The 23430-nt window shown below is 42.7% G+C and overlaps 1 protein-coding gene across 3 annotated transcripts in view; it reads right to left on the bottom strand.

Moving 5' to 3' along the window:
• Window positions 1-23430, bottom strand: part of klhl4 (kelch-like family member 4) — a 395441-nt gene that overhangs the window by 26994 nt on the left and 345017 nt on the right. For all 3 annotated transcript variants that reach the window (XM_078547230.1, XM_078547231.1, XM_078547229.1), the window contains 3 exons: window positions 9625-9837; window positions 8539-8725; window positions 7490-7714 (listed from right to left, as the gene is read on the bottom strand). In XM_078547230.1, coding sequence (XP_078403356.1) covers window positions 7490-7714; window positions 8539-8725; window positions 9625-9837 — 625 coding nt within the window. The remainder of the gene's footprint in view (window positions 1-7489; window positions 7715-8538; window positions 8726-9624; window positions 9838-23430) is intronic.

The raw sequence follows: 23430 nt of genomic DNA, 5'->3' as shown, positions 1-23430 counted from the left end.
CAATTGCACTAATTGAGTGGTATGTTAAAACAAAAAAATGACTACTCACATAAATGGAATGGTTCTCTGTGCTGCTGAGTGCTGCTATCAGGTCAATCTATTAGCTCAATTAGTCATGGGATGCTTTGATGTCAATAGTTATAAATTATTGATCTTATTCACTTGCTCTAACCTTTTTCTTCACACTACTTCTCTTCTGCTATGCTCTGACCAGCATCTATCCCTCAACATCACTTTATAAAAAAGCAGGTGAACCAGTCAAAAACAACCCAGTGTTGTTTTTGGGATCTTTCTGTGCAAAATTAGCTGCTGTATTTCCTACATTATACTTCATTGGCTCTAAAGTGCCATTGTGAGGTCAAGAAAGACACTATAAAAGATACAAGTCCATGTTGCTTTGTGGTTTTTGTTGGAACCCAAAGCAGAACAAAAGACTAGCAATAGACACTGACACCCAATGTTCCCTGGCCACAGCAGTAATGTATTAAATCACTGTTTGTCTAACCTCTAAATGACACGACAAACTAAAATATAAAATAAAGCAGTTAGATGTTTCAATATTTATTAAAAGAAATGAAGAACCAAGACCCCCGATCTAGAAGCAAAGCTTTGATGAGGACAGAAATATATTTTCAGCAAGTAAACCCACATAAGTCACTCGCAGCTACAGAAAATATTAGCCCGCAGCACCTGTTCATCATTCCATAATGCCTATCTCCAAAAACCTTGGATTACATATGGATGTTGCAATTTTGTGGGGTGAAATTGGTCCTTTGAAGTGGCACAAAATAGGCAACCATGAATTGGTAGTGAGTTTTACACCATGCCAATTTGGCTTCAATGGAACAAAAAGTCAGACATCACCACAGGGTTTTCACTCTCACCCATTGATGCTACCATAAAAGGCCGATGTCACTCCTCTAATACTTTATATATGATTGGAAGATGTAGAGCACCTCAGCTTCACGATCTGCTGATACAGATCTGAAATGTCTTTGCTTACCAGGAAAATAACGCATTTTCTTTTTTGCTATCCAATTTTTTCCACATCAGAAACAGAGGAACCATAGAAAAGTTACGGTGCAGAAAGAGGCCATTCAGCCCATCGTGCCTGCGCTGGCCAAAGAGACAAAAGAAGCTAGCTGCTCACTTTAATCCCACTTCCCAGCACCTGGTCCATAGTCTTGCAGGTTACAGCATTTCAGATGCAGATTCAGGTACCTTTTAAATGAGTTGAGTGTTTTAGCTTCAACCGCCAACTTAGGCAGTGAATTCCAGGCGTCCACCACCCTCTGGGTGAGAAAGGTTTTCCTTGTGTCCCCTCTAATCCTTCTACTAATCACCTTAAATCTATGGCCCCTGGTAATTGACCCCTCAGCTAGGGGAATCAAGTCTTTCCTGTCTACCCTATCTAGGCCCCTCATAATTTTGTACACCTCAATTAGGTCACCCTTTAGCCTCCTCTGTTCTAAGGAAAACAACCCTGGCCTATCCAATCTCTCTTCATAACTTCAATTTTCAAGCCCTGGCAACATTCTTGTAAATCTCCTCTGCACTCTCTCCGGAGCAATTATGTCCTTTCCATAATGTGGTGACCAGAACCGTACACAAAATTCCAGCTGTGGCCTAACCAGCATTTCATACAGTTCCATTACTACATCCCTGCTTTTGTATTCAATACCTCGCCCAATAAAGGAATGCATTCCATATGCTTTCTTGACCACATTGTCCACCTGCCCTGCCACCGTCAAGGACCTGTGGACACGAACTCCAAGGTCTCTCACTTCCTCAGCCCCTCTCAATAACTTCCCGTTTATTGAGTATTTCCTTGCCCTCCCCAAATGTATTATCTCACATTTTTTCCAGAATGAATTCCATTTGTCACTTCTCCGCCCACTCAACCAAACAATTGATGTCATTCTGGAGTCGACAGCTAACCTCTTCACTATCAACTACATGGCCGATTTTTGTGTCATCTGCAAATTTCCCAATCATGCCTCCCACAAATCCATGAAAGATTCATCATACCTCCTCTTTATTTAACAGCCTGACCTTGATTCAATGAAGTGTCTTTTGAGATCAAATAATTTCAAAAAATATTCTATTATACGTAGTAATCCAAATATATTTCATGAATCAACTCCAAGAAGTTCTAGTTTGAGAATTTTAAGTATGATTTAAGGTGATGCAATGATAACAAACATCTGAAAATATTTCAATTAAAAACATTAATTTTAGTCAGTAAAATAGACCTTAAATATATAACTCTTTCGAGTTATCAACAGATCGCATGTAACTCTTTCGAGTACATTCACATTTCTTGGTTTCCGGGAGTGGAACATGAACCCACAAACTTCTGATTCAAAGGCGAGGGTGCTATGAACTGAGCCACAGCTGACACCTCAACTTAAGTTTGTAACTCTTTCGAGTTATCAACAGATCGCATGTAACTCTTTCGAGTACATTCACTGTTCTTGGTTTCCAGGAGTGGGACATGAACCCACAACCTTCTGATTCAAAGGCGAGGGTGCTATGAACTGAGCCATAGCTGACACCTCGTTTATAGAACTGTTTTTGTTTCTACCTTGCTAATGCATATTAAACTTACAGAAGATATAGTTGAGCGGATGATAAGCCCTCTTGCCTCAATAAGGTGTTAATTTGCCACTAATAGCCAGGGGGATATCAACTCTGTAATTGGCTGCTGCACAATTGATTTTCAGGTTTATTTTCAATAAGACTGAAGCCCCACGCTAAGAACATGACTGCAAGACTTCCTATTGGCTGAGCTGGGAAATGTGCCATGTGGTGTGGTAATGAGCCATACAAATGAGCAAAGTGGCTTGTTTAGTGCCTTGTTTGTGTTAGGATTGCTTTCAATCAGGCTATTGGTAGATGTTCCAGTTTCTCACAAGCTGCTGAATTCCAGATGGGTACAATTAACACACTGAAAAGTTAAAACAAAACATTTTTCTTTGATTTTTGCCACCCTCAATGCTCTATAATATTCTGTATTTTTTTATTCATTCATGGAATGTGGGTATCTCTGACAAGGCCAGTATTTATTGTCCATTGCTAATTGGAACTCCCTTCCTAACAGCACTGTGGGTGTACCCACACCACATGGACTGCAGTGGTTTAAGAAGGCAGCTCACCACCATCTTTTTAAGGGCAACTAGGGATGGGCAATAAATTCTGGCTCAGCCAGTGAAGTCCACATCCCATGTATGATTTTTTTTTTTAAATTGCCCTTGAGAAGATGGTGGTGAGCTGCCTTCTTGAACCGCTGCAGTCCACGTGGTGTAGGTAAAACCACAGTATTGTTGGGGTGGGAGTTCTTGGATTTTAATCCAACTGCAGTGCAGCAACAGTTATATATTTCCAAGCCAGTATGATATGAGACTTGAAAGGGAACTTGCAGGTGGTGACATTCCCACATGCCTGCTGCCTTGTCCTTTAAAATGGTTGAAGGAGCCTTGACAAGTTGCTGGAGTGCACCTTATAAATGGTACAGATTTCTGCCACTGTGCATCAATGGTGGAGGGAACGAATGTTTAAGGTGGTGTATAGTGTATTGATCAAAAGGCTTGTTGATGATGTTGAGTTGCTTGAGTGCTGTTGGAGCTGCACCCGTCCAGGAAAGTGGAAAGTACTGGGGCGCAAGTTGCCACCAGGGAGTGATCAAGGGAAGTCTATTTGTCTTGTTTATGAAATTTCAATTCTTTTTCTGTTGCGACCACAAATTTTATGTGTCATGAAATTTGGTTGCAAAAATGTGCTTCAGCACTTTATTGCAAATTGCACTAACTTACTACATAAAATTTTTTCTATTATTATATAATTTAAGCATAGTTACAAAATGCATTTGTCCTGTCCTAAAGTGCTGCTGATTATAATGTATACCACATTCATAAGTCTCCTTAAGACTTATGAAGACAAATTTTAAGTACACCAACAAGAGAGTTTTAATTTGCAACAACAAACTCTGTATTATAATACAACTTTTTATGGTAAGTCAGATGAATCTTGTGGATATTTTATGATTGCATCTGGCATGGAGCTTTATACACTTCTCCATACCTGAATTCTCAAACATGTGTTCACCAGACATGAAGCTCAGTACCAGGATCATGATTTGCAAAATACATCCTATAAAAGGCATATTTTGGCAAAATAGTTCAACAAGTTTAGCAATGTATAAGGGCACACTGTGAGCACCCCAGATAACAAATAAAATGCATATTAGACTGCCATGGCAAATCAGATTTGGAAACATAATGACTCTGATTTTGCAGTTAGTGGTGAACAAATAGCACTAGTCATTCATTGCACTTGTGTTTGCTCACAGACGTTCTATGGATTTTTGTATTCTAACTTACTGTGACTAGAAATTCATTTCAATGCAGTGCTCTCTACAGGGGATCTGTGGTGTGTGTGAGAGCAGGGCAAGCAACTGTGTGATCATCTTATCTAATCGCATTGAAGAATCCTTACTGAGCTACACAAATTATGAACCAGGAAGTGTAAAAATATTTAATTACATACCAGTTCAGCCCAATATATATGGTGGGTGTTGACGAGAGTCCCCTAGGTGGACTTTTTCCCGCCCCACCACACCATCATTCTGGTCTGCAGATAAATGTCTGCCTCCATCGCTTTGCCATCTTTTGGCTTCTTTGGGGGACATGCATGCTGACTGGAAAATTTCACCCGGCATCTGCTGGTTGGTCTTAAACGGCCACCTGATTGGCCTAATAAGCTACTTGCCACATGTAGCTGGGTTGCAGTCACCCCACGAACCTCCAGAATCGACAAGGGCCTGGAGGCAGGACCATGGCCAGAAACCGGCATGTTGGCCACTGTCAGAAACTTCTGGGTCCATCCACCACCAGTCCCAGCTTTGCTGCCATTTGAAAATTTGGCCCATGGTAGCTGAAGTAACACTCCGTATCTTCTGCCAACAATTAAGTTATGCTGCGTACGGTTAAACTAACAAGGCAACGTTGTGTTTTTAATTTTTATTAGGAAAGAAACCCATACAATCTCACCTTCTGATTAATATCAAATATAATTTCCTTTTAAAAAGGAAAAAAGGGGCAGTGAATCAGGAGAAAGCTGCATTCCACTGCAAATTTTGCACTCAAAATGTTGAGCCCTCTGACCAAAAAAAAATCACTTTATGATGATGAAATGTAATTTTCTTTTCTGTCAAAATTTATACAAATTAGCCATGATCTTGTTGAATCAAAGAGCTGAATGACCTATTTCAGTTCCTAAAGTTGCTCACATGCATGTGTGTTAGGCTGAATTTTGACCACATAGGATAACACGCCCTGGAAATGCTGTTGCCTAGCGTGTGTGTGGGAAACCATTGGACTGATAGCAGCTGGTCATTCATGACTGCCTGCCTATCTCACAATCCTTGTACAGATAGTGACTATTTTAGCAATGGAATACTCTGGAACTTTGGCCATGGTAACTTCAAAAGACAATGAAGTTGAATCACTTCTTTACGGAGACCAGGGGCCAGATTTTTAAAGCGGGATCAGGAATCTGACACAGGATGAATTTGGGTTCCTACCCAGCATCTCAACTGCAATGGCCTTGCAACAATATTTTGAAATGTAGTAAGCTTAGGGCAAGAGGAGCGATCAGTGTCCAATTAGAGGTGCCAAGCACTCTCTGAAGGTGGGAGCTGTCTTTCTGGCACCACCATGTTGGACTGGTGCTAGTTGACCCCTTGAATTTCAGAAAAAAAATACAGATGGAAACAAACGTTCTTTTTCCCTGTGGCGACCTCGGCAGCTGTGTACGAATATGCACCAGGCTTTTCAAATTCGTCTTGAAAAATGATTGAAAATCCCCTTAACAAGTTCCCTGAGGAGCAAAAAGCGTCATTAATTGACTGCAAACAGGTTTCCCATTCCCTACCTCCAGCAGGCCGTCTGAAGTTGCTAACAATTCCAGAGGCAGTGGGATCCAGTGCCGCACCCCAGGAACACAATTTTCAAATCATGCCCGCACCAGGACCCGCCCCCACTGACAATTGAAAATCCAAGCTCAGGTATTTGGAGTAGAGTTAGCCTTTTACAACAGAAGCATTGGCCGAGAATTTAACTCACCCAAAACCCATTCAGTTCACAGACAAAGACAAGAGTTAAAATTAGAATCATTGCTTGCAACAGTAGCTTCAAAATCGCTGTTCTCAAACTGTTTTTTTTAAACTGTTTTAATATTATGTGCTGGACCTAAATTTATTATATAGCCTCACTCTACACTGGAAATTGAATTGAGATTATAGCTGCTCAAGTTTACGACTGTTGTGAGATTCTAATTCCCAAAAGACATAGCAGGGCATTCGATCAATCTGAGAACATAAGTAGGTCGTCTAACATGCTAGTGCATTGGCAGCGGGTAGCAGTTGCTTTAAGACAGGTAGTTGAGTAATCCATAGAGTCTTTTATTAATAAAACAGCAATGCAGTAATATATAAATATAAATTGTGTGGCAATGTAGACTTAATTTTAACATTACACTGTCATGACCAGGTGAGAAGGGGTGAACTGTCTCCTCTCTATTCAACCTCCTTGGTTGATCACAACAAAGGATTAAGTTTCTTTTTCATGAGGCTATGGGGGAGATATGGCGTGGTGGTATTGTCACTGGACCAGAAATACAGAGACCTAGGGTAATGCTCTGGGGACCCAGGTTCAAATCTCACCATAGCAGATAGTAGAATTTGAATAAAAGCCATTGTTGATTGTCATAAAAACCCATCTGGCTCACTAGCTCCCTTTAGGGAGTTAATCTAGCCTGCATGTGGTTGCCTCTTACATTGTATCCAAACCACTGGGACTGCAGTAGTTCAAGGAGGCAGCTCAGCACTACCTTCTCAAGGGCATTAAATGCTGGCCTACCCAGTGATGCCCAGATCTTGTAAATGAATAAAAAAAAAGCATACAGCTCACTGCCTGCAATGAGGAGGAATTCAACAAACAGTGCTTACAGCAGTTGCAGGTGTTCTAAAGATCCAGGGGTAGAAAGGCAGGGCAGTTTGGGAATATTGGAAGCTAAGGCACACTTTAGTCAGGTGTGAACAGCTGCTTGAACTGCCTGAAATAGTTGCACCATTTATCACAGTGACTTTCAAGGACGCTGCAAGACTCAGTTTTGACTTGAATCATAAGGCTACGAGCATGCCGTAACTTACAAATGGGCCATAAAATATTTTCAGTTGTGTCAATTAGTTGATGGGGAAGTACCTTTATAGCAATTGGTATATTAGTTGCCTATTATGTAATGTTTAGTCTTGTTGATTTTAGTTTGTTTGTTACAGTAAAAGTCTTAAAACAAGAAATCTTGTCATGTGATTCTTTCTGTTGGTCACTGGGAAATCTATTTCTCTTTTTAAAAGTTATTGGTTTCTATGATGATCTTAACATATTTAAATTAAATATTTGTTTTCAAGACACAAATAATTATTGCTTACCTAGGCCATGTCGGTGAGTAGACATTGGTGGCATTATGGACCAGACCTTGGCTGTTGGATTGTAGCATTCCACAGTGTTGGATGTCTTTAATCCATCTCTCCCACCAACAACATACAGTTTACTATCAATCACTGCCACACCAAACTGCAGTCTTCTCCCATTCATTGTGCCTACTTGTATCCAAATGTTTGACCTGAGATCATATCTCTCTACTGTTGTGGCACCTGTAGAAATTGGTAATGGTACATCAGAGAAATGCTGACAATTTTTGGTTGGAGAGTTGTAAACTTAGAGGGTATAACTTTAGTAGATTTATCAAGCCCTCGCTTTCAAAAAATTAAATGACTCTTAACATTGCTGGTGAACCACTGCTGAGTTGCTTGGCTTCCAAATGCTCTGTTACTGCTATTTATTGTCTAAGGTAATAAATCATACACAAGACTACAATCACGGAAGGACATAAAGCAATAGAGATTAAAGGTGGTCACAATGGACGAGATGTAGCAACACCATTCTGCAAATCCTAGCGATGAAATGTGGTTCTTGCTTAAAATTCCTGCAGGAGGACCTAATCTCAACTGTGGCCCATTGTAGAAGCACACAATGACAGACGAAGATTTGCTCGCAAGAATTGTGGGAGAAGATGTCTCATCACGGACCTCCTAGAGGATGACTAAGGAATAATTTTGGTGGAAACTGGAATTCCAGTTTCATCTTCTTAAATGAAGAAGTGGAAACTGCAGCATGGGATGCAGGGAAAACATTTAAAAAGAGAACAGAGAAGGACTATGTCCAGATTTCCTCTTCCCTTTGAGTGAGTGCCTAATCCTAAATGAGCCAGTTTTAAATTTTAAATTATATCCTCTTGTTCTGGATTTTCCCACCAGAGGAAATAGCTTAACTATACACACTCTATGAATCCCAATATTGTGACAGGTAAGTCACAATAAAGACTGTCACCAACAAAATCACAAAGAATGGTATGATATCTTTAAAAGTATGTTCATATTATCATCAATACAGGCTAAAATCACCTGTTCAGTCTTACCCTTGGTAGTGTCCATTCCTCCTACTGCATAAAGTGCTCCCACTGTAGACTTTCGGGGTTTGGTTCTGGGACTTTGCATCATGGGTCGTCTCTCTGGCAACAGATGATATCTCATAGCTTCCATCAGGAGCTTTTGACATTCTAGATCATCAGCAAACATTGGATTGTTTTCCAAATCAGCCAAAAGCTATTAAAAAAATAGAACTCATCAGTCATCATTTGTCCACATAACAGCATTTCAAAAAGTCTTTCACTGTGTATCATAAGGTAAAACGTGAAATGCCCTGCAAGTATTAATGCGTTAATAATCACAAATATCAACACATTTTTAGAGATGGTCATGTTAGTTTTGGCAATTTAGCAGCTACATGTATGTGATAAGTTTAGGGACCTGATTTTAACTTCAGTGGGTTTAGGGGATTCCTGGGGGTTTGGGGGGATGGTGATGGGTGGTGTGGTTAATAGCATGAGGCAGAAATTCGCTCACTACTGAAATGAGACCTGGGTGGTTTCAAATCCTGATGGCCAGTTTCCCACCTGCTCCAGTTGGGAAGTCAGCTTGGGGGCCAAGACTGTGGCAGGCGAGACCTAAGTTTCCATGTGAAGCCCAGAGGAGAACTCCGGTTCCTCATGGTTCCATGAGGAAAGCAATTTTTAAAAAGTAGCTGTTTTGTGCCTCTTCTGACCCCATTCAGGTTGTCAAGTTGAAATTGAGTCTGGTCCTGATGACCCCATAAGGATCCAACATGTACATGTGAAAAAAGAATTGAGTTGTGTTTGGATTTGTATCTTTACCATCTGCTCGGTAGAGGAGGTTAAAGTTGGGAATGGTTGGCTTCCAGTGACTCCAGGGTGAGTGAGTAACATGGCAAATTTAATTGCCTAACCATCGTTTCCATAGGGTGGATTCAGTTAATGTTGCCCTCGCTGTCTTGTCAGAAATAATAACAAATATTAAGCACTGATATTGAGTGATTGTCATCAGAATATTACATGAAATATTTCAATAAAGTTAAATATCAAATTGATATAGTAGCACACTCCTATTAAATACAGTTTGGAAAACTTTGTGAAACCAACATTTACCTGTGGAGAGAGTAAAGGTAGTCTGATGTAAGATAGGAGCATTGCAAGGTCCTGTTGTCTCTTCTGTAAATCGTGTTTTACCCACATCATCAAAGCTTGAAATATGGTCTCCTCATCAGGGACATTAATGTCATCACTAGCAAGGAGCTTCTCGATCTCACTGGCAGGGAGCAGAAGGAACTCCTGGTTCTTAATCACTTCAATGAAATGCTCCTGCACAGCAATTCAATGAAACAAGGATTGGTGACAGTTTTTGACATGACGTATTGATGAGATTGTAAGATTCTCTTTACAGTCATAAAATAAACCATGAGTTGGCCACAAAATTCCTGTTTGAGCACTATGATAGGTTCTACTCAGCTTTGCTTCAATTTCACAAGTGTTGGTCCAGGATTTTATTGATTGCTACAGCTAAAACCAGTGTACTAAAAGCACCTCAGTGAATCATCCAATGCATGATGAGATCAATCATCATGGACAATATCAGCTAATAGCACTAAACCATAATTTAAACCTCTGCAGAAAAGTCCAGGGCAAATGTGCACTCTACAATGGAAGCTCTAAGGTGAAGTCAATGCAGGTTTAATGATCCAGCAATTGAAAGGCTCCTTGAGGGAGTGAGAGAATATTTATGGTAGCAATGACAAACCCCCCACCCCATCTGCCAAGAAATATCTGAGTTCCAGAAATGTGGGACAGACAACTAACAAGTTAAAACATGGGATTTTCTGGCCCCGACATGGCGGTCACACTGTGGAGGTCCCGCCGCGGCAGATGTGGCGAGCCAGTCAGAAACCCATTGACTTCAGCGGGACCAGAAAATTCTGGCTGTTGGTCTCTTGAAATCACAGATGCTAGAAGGATATAAGGGAGTAGATGTCAGACATGTAGGAAGTTGCTCAGAGAAACCATAAGCGCTTATTGCACATAAAAGCACTTACCTCAGGAGGATATAGAAGAGTGTGCCCAGGTATATTTTTTAATGTTCTTTCTGCTGAGCTATGCTAACCAGCAGGCGGAGTTAACAATTACAGTGCTGGCATGAGAAAAGTTGCATAGTGGCATGCAAATATTTCAGATCACAGGAACTGCATTTATCAGCTTGCGTAAGCAGCAGGAATTCACAAAAAGAATGGTTGGCACTATACCTGGCCTATGATAAACTAGTAATTCGTCTTACCATAGTTTATAGAATGTTGCTGACATGGCATGGCTTCCTAATTTTCTAGTGTATAGTCACTGCACTGTGAAGCACATTGAAACATTTCATTATAATGAAGGTTCTGTACAAAGCCAAGCATCGTAAATATCAATGTTATTTTACTTATCCTTCAGAAACATCTGCTTTTGATTCTTTGACAGATTTGATTGAATAGCCAAGTCAATCTGCCAATGAACAAATGAAGATATACACAGAGAAAAACATATGGAACAGGTCTTTCAATTTACTGCATTGGATTAGCATCATTTATATGTAAGAGTACAAATGGTAAGCTTTAAATCATGATAATGACCAGAGATTAACCAAAAGCTCTGCTGCATATCTGTGAGAATCAAGCACTGAAATATGTTCATGTGCAATTAGCCTTCTCTAAAATTGTGAGAAGAAAGCCAACAACATTTTGAATTTTATTAATTGGGGCTTGGGGCACAAGAATAAAGAAGTAATGATATGTTTTTGTTAAACATTGGTTAGGCCACCGTTAGAATGTTATTTTATTCGGGCATGGGATGTGAGTGTTGCTGATAAGGTTGGCATTTATTACACATCACTAATAGCCCTTGAGAAGATCGTTATGAGCTGTGTTCTTGAACCGCTGAAGTCCAGTGCTGTTAGGGAGGGAGTTCCAGGATGTTGAACCAGCGATAGTGAAGGATTGGCGATATAGTTCCAAGTGAGATTGATGTTTTATTTGGAGGAGAGCTTGTAAGTGGTGTGTCCCCGTGCATCTGCTGCCCTTGTTCTTCTAGGTGGTAGAGGTAAAGGGTTTGAAACGTGCTATTGAAAGAGTTTTGGTGAATACATCTTGTAGATGGTACACATTGCTTTGTGCCGGTGGTGGATGGAATGAATGTTTAAGGTGATGGATGAGGTGTCGATTAAGAAGGCTGCTGTGTCCTGGATTGTGTCAAGCTTTTGAGTGTTGTTGAAGCTTCACTCATCTAGGCAAGTAGGAAGCATTCCAACATGCTCTTGACTTGTGCCTTACAGATAGTGGGTGGCTCTGAGGAATCAGAAGGTCAGTTATTCATCGCAAAATTCCCAGCTTCTGACCTTGCTTTTGCAGCCATAGTATTTATGTGGCTGATTCAGTTATGTTTCTGGTCAATGGTAACTCCTAGGATACTGGTGGTGCAGATTCAGCAATAGAAATGCCATTGAATGTCAAAGGAATGTGCTTAGATTCTGTCTTATTGGGAGATGGCCATTGCCTAGTATTTGTAGCATGATTGACTGTATTTGTTAATTGTAATTTATATCATTAATAATGATTGGGCAGAAAACCAAGGCTCTAGAGGCACAACAAAAAACAGAAACAACAAAGTATGTATTGTTTAAATGCTACTGATTACTGCAGAAGTAAATCAAAATCATTTCAAGTCAAAAAAAAATACACAAGCAGAGCAAAACTTAATAGTAAGGTTAAATATGGAAATATTTTGACCAGCATTTAGCCATGGCTTTTCCTTCTAATAAATGAAAGAAGTTAGTTTTTTCATGCAAGTTGCCAAATTACAATCAGGAAACATAGAGCTGACATCTGGGCTACAATGAATTTAGACAGCATTACTTCTAATTCCCACATCACTTATTATTTAGTGATCTCAATCCTTTGTTATTCTGCAGATTTGAATTCCAGGCCCATTTTGTGAAGAAATCTTTACAGCATGATTCGGCTTTTAAAAACCAACAGTGACATACATTTAGATTACAATCTCCACTCGTCTTAATGAACCCTGTAATGAGAATTCCAAAGTCAGCATCAATCTATCTGCCACAGGAATGTGCTAGTTGTTGAAACGTATTCCCAGCATAAATGTGCAATACGTTACACAGAATGTTCATTGTTAAAGGTGTGAAGACAACAAAAGCATTGGATAGCAAAGTCATCAACTTCATCCAGACAAAGCTCTGAAAATAGTTACCGGAGATAGGTAAAATTATGCCCTTTTAACTCCACTTTCTCACATATGACATGTCGCCACATGACACGGCAATGTAAAGTTTGTGGTGCTGGACTATTGACCCAGAGATCATTTCAAATCCCACCATGGCAAATTAAATTCAAAAATAGAGTAATTGGTAGCTAGTGCCACCAGTTGGATTGGCGCAAACATGCATTGGTTCACAATTGTCAGGAAAGCAATGCTGCTATTCATAAAAAAGAAAGACTTACATTTATATGGTACCTTTCATGACAACCAGACTTCCAAATGCACTTCACAGCCAAGGAAGTACTTTTGAAGTGTAATCACTATTGTTTTGTAGGGAGCATGGCAGTCAATTTATGCACTGCAGGCATCCACAAACAATTTTGTTATGAAGATGTGCTTATATCAAATAATAATTTTAATCCATTCTCTGGAAACACAAAATTGGACTTTTAAAAAGGCAGATTTTGTTAAATCAGAGGGCAGCATCTTCCAGTCGGTGAGCGGGGACGGAGCCCACTCGCCGACGAGTAAAATTACGCTGGGGTACATCGGGCGTGCGTCCCGACATTACCCCACATCATTTAAATTTGCAGTTTGGCCTATCAAGGCCATTAAAAAACTAATTAAAATGATTAGTGGACCTGCCCGTCCAACCTTAAGGTTGGCGGGCAGGCCAGGAGCCCAGGTGGGCTTCAGAAAAAACATGAAACCTCATCCACGGGTGGGATGAGGTTTCATGAGGGTATTTAAATTTTTATGAAATGTTTCAATAAAAGTGATGGACATGTCCCAATTCATGTGACAGTGTCATATGAGGGGACATGACAGGGAAATTTTTTTATCACCTTCATTTGAAGTTTTCAATCGGAGCCGATCTCCCTGAGGCAGCACATGCGTGAAAGAGCGCACTCCCAGTTGAGGGAATCCTCCCCCACCTGCACAGGGAGCACACAGTGCCCTAATTGGTCCACCCACAAAAAATGGCGGCGCCAGCACCCCCCCCCCCCCCCCCCCCGACCAGGGGCGCAGATCGGAAGGCCGCTTGCCCGCGCCCGCTCCCGCACTTCCCTCCCGACGTGGGGGGGGGAGAATGTTGCCCAGAGACTTTAACTCACTGTGAGATGGCTGACTAATTTACATTACTACACATTTCACATTCCATCCCTATTGAGAGGAGACAGCAAGTCTGCAAAACCCATCAGAGATAATGACACCCCTCGGGGTTTGTGAACAACCTTCCTTCCTGTCCTAGCAACAAGACTTCTGTGGAAGCCACCTACAGTATTCAACAGCTAAAGATGATCCATTCAAGGGTTCATTGCTTGGACAAAAAGATCATAACTTTAAGATAGCTCTCCAGATGAGCTAATCAAGTTATAATTGAAATATACAATTATGTTTGAATTACTGACAGTCGGACAGAGATCACATGACCAGACAAAATCCTTTGTATGGTTTAAGCAATGTTGTTCTGAGCAGAACTGGACTAGCAGTGGAGCTTCTTCTCTCTCTCTCTCTTTCCCTTTCCACCCAAGTAACAAGTTTGAACCCTGTCTACTGATTTGACTTGAACTTCATTCTGCAGTAGGAAGAGATTTTAAAGAAAGAACACAACTCAAAGATTGTGCCACCAGGAGAAAAAACAATTCTAGTATCTACATCTTTAAATCAGAAGCATCAAGGCCATCGAATTCAGCTTGAAGCCAGCTGAGTCACCAAACTACAAACTGTATACTTGTTTTTACCCTTTTTATAGACTTAAATTTGGTCAATCTATCCTTCCCTACTCTGCAATCTGTATTTGTTTGTGGGGACTTTCAGTGTGCGTGTTTAGAAGTTGAAGCATATTTTATAATTTTACTCGGATTGGTTTAAATATAATAAAACTAACCTCCTTCTTTGTTAAACTCAAGAAAACCTGTCCAATTGGTTCTTTTATGATCACAGTGTGTAAACAGTTGAGCATTCACTGAATTGTCAAGTATAACAAAAAAAAAAACCCTATTGTGGTCAACTGAGGAGAGGAAGAAGAGGGGAGTCATTTGATTCCTCCTCACTTGTCCATTACACCCGATAATCTGGTTTTTCTGCAATGTTGATTGAGGGATAAATTTTGGTTAGGACACCAGAGATAACTCCCCTGCTCTTCTCCAATATATTGCTCTAGAATCTTTTACATCCACCTGAGAGTGCTGGCAGAGCATCAGCTGAACATCTCACCCAAAAGACAGCACCTCCAACAGTCCAGCACTCCCTCAGTTCTACACTGGAGTGCCGACTTGATTTTGTGCTTGTGTTCTTTTAGTTGGACAGTAACCAAGAACTTTCTGACTCAGAGGTGAGATTTCTACGAACTAAACCATAGCTGACCTACACATGCTTCCAGTCCCATGCTGTATAAATACTTCTTAATGTCCTTAGGGCATGCCAATAAATATAGCCTTAACAGAGTTGAGCATACACTAGGACCCAATAAAACAAAATGTTCAGTAGCAGTATTTTTTTTTGACAATTATTCTCTGGCAATATTTAAGCTTACTCCTGACAGTGTAACACCTTGTTTATTTAGCAAGTTCAACATTCAGTTAATCTAGCGGAATTACTGGACAACACTTAAGTTATTTTTGTACAATACTAATGTCTTTCATCTCTTTTCACGGTTTGTTAGAAAATGAAAAGTAATTGCAAAACAGGCAGAATTTGAAGTGCTGATTTCAAAAGTAACAAGGGATGTGAGCCATTATCCACATCCTATCTCAATCTCTCACTGTGTTTTTGTCTGGAAAATAGGAACAGGAAGTGAAGTCCATTTCAGTTTACAAAAATAGGCAAAGCTGTTTATCAGGATGGGCTTCATGTGTGTGAGAAAGATACTGAAGCAGGAAATTGTTAATAAGATCTGTACTGTTGTGCCCATGACCGAAAGGATTAAACAGGACGGTCTTAGGTTTTACTGAGTGAATTCATTTTAAATTGCATGTTTCAATGGCGATTGCATGAAAACTATGCAGAATAGCAATTAAACTATAATTAAATATGGGGTGGAATTTTACACCAGCGAGACTTTATGGCCCAGCCGAAGTCAATGGACTTCTGAACGGCTCACCACATTTTATGGCCCCACCCTGCCATGACGGGACCGTAAACTTCCACCCATGGTTTTGTTATAACTAACGTCATGAGCTGAAATGCAACTGAAAGTATTAGAAGTTCCATGGATAGTTTTGCAATTTTGTTTTGATGATGTTCCAATGGTTTAAAAATATCATTTTGGGAAATAACTGGATCTGGCTTTATCATTCGAGGAAAGGTGGGAACAAGAAAAGGAAACTCCAAACTTGAATGAGTTCAGTGTTGAGAAGCGATAGCAGATTAAACCCTTAACTCTGGAAATTCCCATTTGGAACATAATTACAATTGATATACATTGTGCACGTTACACTTCATTGCAGAGTTATTTGCTCTGTGAACTCGTGTCTGGTTTTATAGGTGTGCTGCAGTTTAGTGAGTTGTAGTTATGAAGCAGCCGTTTAGTGGCTGGCAGGAGTAATTTATGAATATGAATTTTTTGCAGATTTAATTAAGGAAGACCTTTCATTCGCATGGTGCTTTTTCACAACTCCTATTATTTCACATTCAATGAATGAACTTTCTTGAAGTGCAGTCATTTCAAGTTTTAGGACTTTTGCTGTAACAAACTAAAACAACACCAATTAAACATACTTGGTAAGCTGTAACCCCAAGCCATTATGTTACAGCACGCTCTCCATGTATTACAGTCTTTACAGGACCCTCCAAAGATACTCCCAGCTTCCAGTGGGTGCTCTTCTCCCCCTCTCGCTGAGTTGTAACATCCAGTGACCGTAAAAGGTCCTTTCCCTCAGTCATCCAACAACTCCCGAACAAATCTCCTGCAGCATGGTTCATTCTGATGATCCCTTCACTACTCATGCCAGGATGAATCTTCCAGGGACCTTAAATTTTCACAGCTTCCATCTCTTTGACCGGGGAACATCTTCCCTCCCACATTCTATCTGGTAGCCATCAGCCTTTTATCTACTGCTGCCGCAGCAGTTGCTCCCTGTCTCTTTCCTGGATTCACTCGCTCTCTATTTTCAAATGGGGGAATTGTCCCAGGTTTGCATTAAGTGCAGCAGCAGATGGGAAAAATGACATCTTACCCGTTGGCCGCAATGGCAGCTTCTCATGCCGTATCATCCCAACCCTGCCGCGTAACTAATGCATTCCCAGAAAACATGCCGTTTGATGGCGAGCACGCTTTCATTCGCCCGCCATGCCACCACCTCACCACTTCATCAAGCCAGGCGCCACATTTAAAGTGCAGTCGCACACAAATCTCAATGCTTCAGCCCAGGACTGCTGCACAGAAAACAGGATGGCCCCAAAAGGCAAAAGGACTGCAGCCCCCAGGTTTAGTGACTTGTCCCTCGAATGCCTTTTGGATGCAGTGGAGGCCCACAATGATGTCCTCTACCCCCGCTCTGGCCATAGATTGAGCAGCAGCATCACCGATCCAGCTTGGGAGGAAATGGTGGTCAGCACCAACACCCTACAAAAGAGGACAGCCACCCAGTGCCACTACAGGGTGAATAGTCTCATCTGTTCCATGAGGATAAATCGCTCTTCTCATCACTCTCAACTCACAAACCCATCACACATACACAGGGATCTTGCGCCTCAAGGGGCAACATTACTAACTCACACACACCCTCACATCTCCATTAGGCTCATATGATGTTGAGCTCGCGTTCTCATCCCATCTATGGCTCCGCTCACCACAGGATGGATGGCAGATGCCATGGAGACCCTGGTCTAGCAGAATGCAGTGATGTTTGCAGACCAGCACTCCATTGTGGGAGCCATGGGTGAATTCCTGCAATGGCAACACTAGGGGGAAATGGGAAGCCTCAGTGTCCCTCCAGGTGCTCCTTCCCTTCAAGGAGTCAGGCTGGTGCCTCAGGGACCCAAAGGGAGGAGGACCGGCAGCTGGACACCCCTGGATCATCCACTCAGTAATCTCAGACGCTGGCCTCTCCCTCCGAGTCCCCTTTGCCTGTAAGCCCCTCAGCCTTGTCCTCTGTCACTGCAGAGGGAGCATCTGGCCACGAGTGATTCTATAGGGAAAATCGTGTGTGTGGCAGGGCCTTTTGGAGCTTCGTGCAAGCACTCTCCCATGCACACGGATTTTTCTTGTATCACACTCACCTCAATGTCCTGCATATTTTGAATGCTGCTTGCTGGGGTTCACTTTCAGTTGCCCATCCTAGCTGACCTGCATCTCCACCCACCCAATGATCACACTCCCATGCAGCACCTGATCTGACCCACTGACTGTCATTTCACTTTCGATTTAGACAGCATGATGGTAATATAGTATTTCATTCCCTCCCCTGTCCTTTCCCCTCCCCCAGTCACCCATATCCTTTTCCCCATCACTGTTGGCCCCCGAGGCATCACCTTCCACCTCCCCTCCATGACCTACCAGCCACAACCCTTTTCTTTCGGGGTTGCCCAGGTGAACGTGCACATTCCCTTGCTTCCCGAAAATCCCACCCCCATCCACATTAACCTCTGCGACCTCCTCTTTCCCACCCCCAGGGTCCGTGTTTGCCTCCAAGTCCCCACCTACCACCCTTGCCTTCCTTCTACTGATACCGTTGAACCCTCACCCTCCCACCCTCCCGCTTCACTCTTCCCTCGGTCATTCTCACCATTCCCTTGTACAATGCCCACCTTCAGTTAACTGCTCAGGACGCAGTCATGGACTCATCGAAGCCCTCCCTTCCACGTTTACCCGGACATTACCGCCACCCTGGAACCTTTTCCCCACCCCCAGAATCCCATACCCCCCACCCCAGAATCCCTTCCCGCCCCTGCCCATCCTGGACCCCCTTCCTCCCTGGAACTCTTTGCCACGCTGCTTAGTCTTTCCCCCTTCCTGACTCCCTCCCCTCTACATGCTCCTTCCTCCTTACCCCCCCAACCCAGATTCCCTCCCCTCTCCGCAAAGCTTCCTCCCCCCAACCCTCGGATTTCCCCATCCTCCACACTCCTCCCACTGTGGCCTCCCTCCCCTCTCCGCGCTCTTTCCTCCCCGCCCGGACACCCTCTTTGTACTCCTTCCCCACTCTGAACTCCTTCCCTTACATCTTCTACCCCCTTTAAACCCACCCCCCCGGTTGCTATCTTCTCCCCTTTTACACCTCCCCCACTCCCAACCTCCCCCTTCGACACCTTTGTTCCCTCCTCCCAAACTCACCCAGCACCCCCAACACCTTTTCCTCTCCCAGTCGATCCTAGACCTTCCCCTCCCACCCCCTGGCACGCCTTCCTCTCCCAAACAGAGCTGGATCTTCCTCTCCACCCCCATCAACGATGACTTTCCAACCTCCATGAGCTGCTTCGTGCCGGAGCCATGTCCTTGAGAAACCACCCAGCATGCCATGGGCATTTCTCCAGTGTGCCGGTGCTGTCAGGCTCCAGCATCTTCTGCTCCTCAGATGTCTGCGATGTGACTTGTCAAGACGTGTTCTGTGCCAGCGTGTTTTCCTGCCGATGTGCCAGACGACCCAATGTTGGGGGATGATTCCGGCGGGTTGGCCTTAATGAAATGCAGGTATATTGCATTGAGGATCCCAATGTCCGATGGCAGGAAACACGGCCCGCCATCGATGGGCTAAGTGGACGATCACAAACTGGTTTCACAATGTCACAAAGCCAATTTCTGGCCCTCTCACCATATTGTCTGCTCCCGCTGCCAAACACTCCTGATGCCAGCGGGCACAGAAATTCCACAGTCTCTGGGCAGAATTTTCTGCCTGTCGGGTGGGCGGGCCCGACCTAATCTCTGGCGGGCAGGGAGCCGATCCCCGCCGGAGAAGCGGGCCCCACCGCCATTTTACGTGGGCGGGCCAATTAAGGCCCGCCTAGCATGACGTCCGGCAGGGGGGGATTCCCCAAAAGCGAAAGTGCACTCTTTCGCGCATGCACACATCTCCCTGAGGCTAAGTGCTACCTCAGGGAGATTGCTTACATTTTTAAAAAGATTAAAAATAGAAAAAAAAATCCCTAATATGTCCCCCTCATATGACAATGTCACATGAGATGGGGCATGTTCATAAATTACAGTAAAAATTTATTAAACTTTTTAGAACACTGCATGAAACCTCATCCCGCCGATGGATGAGGTTTCATGTTTTCTCTATTTGCTGTCGGGGCTCCTGGTTGGACGGGCATTGATCCCATTGGCCATTGACAGGTCGGCGGGCCCGCAGCTGATTTTGCTGCGCCCCCGCCTTCCTGAAAATTTAAATGGGGCAGGATGACGTCAGGGGTTCCGCCCGACGTCATCCCGCGTCATTTTACGTGCTGGCGATAGGCCCCACCCCCTGCTCGCCGATGGCAAAATTCTGCCCTCTGAGACAATCAATCTGCAATAGCAAAAACATCTGCCTCTCCCTTTTTGTTAAAATGTTAAACCTGGCATATGCATTTCAATAGCACTTGACCTGGGCTGCCTGTGCCTATGCTAACAAGGCCACACAGACTTGTTATCTGGCAAAACTGGCAGTAGGTCACATGACCCTCTTCATTACCCCATTTACTTAGAATTAGAAACAGTTTAAAATATAACCATCTTATAAAACCTCACATTTGTAACACAGTGACTTGCAAGCGTGACTTTTTCACTTAGGCAGTCGCTTCAGTATCACTACCAGTGTTATGTATGTGATAAGCAGTCTTTCACATATAAATGGTAAATTCAAGGTCAGTGCTTTAGTGAAACAAATAAGTTCATGCAACTTAATACCACCTGAGGATAGTGGTAGACTTCTAGAGGACACAGTCAGGCTGGTAGAATGGCAGATTAAATTTAATGCAGGGAAGTGTGAAGTGATAAATTTTGATAGAAGGAATAAGGAGAGGGAATATAAATTTATGGGTACAGTTCTAAAGGGGCTGCGGGATAAGCAATGGTATTTAATGGAGAGCCAGAGAGAACCCTGCATTACCTCTTTTAGGAAAGGACCGCCATATTAAGTGTCACTCAGGCACTTAACTGGACAGCAGTGGGCTTTCCCTAGGATCAAGGACCCTGGGGGCAGAAGCTCCTCCTGCCAAGTGCTGCTGCATAATCCAAGATTGGCAGCTCTATTGAACAACAACACCACTGGCAAGGCAGTGGCTGCTGCCAATTCGACATCCGCCTGAGTTCTAGGATTGTTGCTGGATCCCATGCCACAAGTGAGTACTGGCACGACAGGGGCCACTAGGAAAGGGAGTTCAGCAGCAAGGGCAGGCCCCCACCTGCCCAATGTTGGGTCCCTTGATTAGGTGCTGCATGCCTTTGAAGGAGGATTCCCTGGAAGCCTGCAAATAACCCTGTGCTAGTTTGTTTTTCATGGTCCCTGAATTGGTGGCAGGATAAGGCCCTTAAATGGGTATTGACTGGGACTTAACCAGGGTGGAGGTGGGAAAGCAACAGGGTCCCCTCCCACCATCTTCCCACCTGATTAAATGACTTCCCACCACCAAACTTGCTACAGGGGAGGGCATTAAATTCTAGCCAAGAAACTGGGAGATATATGTACACAAATTGTTAAAAGTGGCAGGAGAGGTTAAGAAAATGGTATCCTGGGCTTCATAAAGAGAAACACAGGGTACAAAAGCAAGGAAGTTATGGTGAACCTATATAGAACAATGGTTCAGCCTATTCTAGGTACCACACTTTAGGAAGGTTGTGAAGGCTTTAGAGAGGGTGCAGAAAAGATTTATGAGAATGGTTCTAGGGTTGTGGGACTTCAGTTATATGGATAGATTGGAGAAACTGAGACTGTTCTTCGAGAAGAGAAGGTTGATAGGCGATTTGCTAGATATGTTCAAAATCATGAGGGGTCTAGACAGAGTGGATTGGGAGAACCCATTGGCAGAAGGATTGAGAACCAGAGAACACAGATTTAAGGTGTTTAGCAAAAGAACTAAAAAAGTGAGATAAGAAAAAACTACTTTATGCAGCGAGTAGTTAGGATCTGGAACACACTGTCTGAGAGTGGGGTGGAAGTAGATTCAATCATGGCTTTCAAAAGGGAGTTGGATAAGCTCCTGGAGAAAATGGATTTTCAGGGCTACAGGGAAAGGGGAAGAGAGTGGCAATAGCTAAATTGCTCTTGCACAGAATTGACATGGACATAACAGGTTAAATGACCTCACTCTGTGCTGGTATCATTCTATGATTCTATGGTCACAGTCTAAAGCTACAGATAACAAAATAGAAAATTGCTCCAAGTTGGAAATCTTTAGACTCAAAATGCTCTATTTATTTTCTGCAGCTCAAAAAATAATTCTGTCTCTGCTTGTTTGAACAGAAATTTTTGTTTATTGACGGAATTATACTGAACGGTTTACGGTTTTAACCCTGTTTGCCTCTCTGGTTTGTATTACTTGGTGTTGTTCTGTTCTCAGGACAGCAAATGCTTACCACTGACATAAAATGCAGACAGACACATTGCTAGTTACCCTAAAATGATCTTAAAATATGGTTCTACTGTCATTTTTCTCTGCAGCCATTTGTTTCCATTCAGCAATGAAATGAAAGTGGTGGTATAACACAGCAGTCAGATCAATCACAGAATTGTTACAGTGCAGAAAGAGGCCATTTAGCACTGTCTGCACTGGCTCTCCGAATGAGCATTGTGACTCAGTGACATTCTCCTGCCTTTTCCCCATATCCTTGCACATTGTTTCTATTTAAATAATCATCTAATGCCCTCTTGAATGCTTCGATCGAACCTGCCTTCAGCACACTTCCAGGCATTGTATTCCAAACCCTAACTACTCGCTGTGTGAAAAAGTTTTCTCACATCACATTTGCTTCTTTTGAAAATCACTTTGAATCTGTGCCCTCTCATTCTTGATCCTTTTATGAGTGGGAACAGTTCCTCCCTATCTACTCTGACCAGCCCCCTCATGATTTTGAGCACCTATAACAAATCTCCTCTTAGCCTTCTCCTCTCCAAAGAGAATAGTCAATGATCAAGGTGCATTAAAACAGGAGGAGTGAACTCCTCCCCCACCCCCTCCCTTTGTCTTGTGGATTTACACATGTTTTCAGCGTGTAGGTGGCGGTGTTAACTGGTATCCAGAAAGGACAAAGTTATCGGGCAAAATGTGCCAGAACCAATTTACAGTTTGCTTTTCTCCCCCAAGTGACATTGCTTCAAAATTTGAATCCATTGCTTTATTTCTTCCCAAATTTAAACAGATTTCCAACAACATGATGTGAGTGTGTGCAGATGAATGATCACATCATCACACTGACATCTTGTAAGTGGCTTTGGCCCAAAAACAGCCTCCCTATCTTGAAAAGGATTGCAATATAGAACTGAGTCATAACATAGCTCAAGTCTTCCCACTCAGTGCATATAGAAGCACGTACTAGTAAGTCCAGTGCAGTTGCAGGTTTAGTTAAAAAATTTTAATGAGTGCTGCTTTTTTAATATATAAAATTGAGTCAGTAGGGAGTATGGAACATTTAACCCTAAAATGAATGGAAGCTCCTGGTTGTTTAAGTGGTCAGAGTGGCTCTTGCTACAAACTTGGAGCATGATCATGACTTTAAGTGAACCTGGG

Source organism: Cetorhinus maximus, chromosome 8 (genome assembly GCF_964194155.1).
Source record: "Cetorhinus maximus chromosome 8, sCetMax3.hap1.1, whole genome shotgun sequence".
In the NCBI taxonomy this organism is placed as follows: Eukaryota; Metazoa; Chordata; class Chondrichthyes; order Lamniformes; family Cetorhinidae; genus Cetorhinus; species Cetorhinus maximus.
This window is presented reverse-complemented; position numbering and strand designations above follow the sequence as displayed.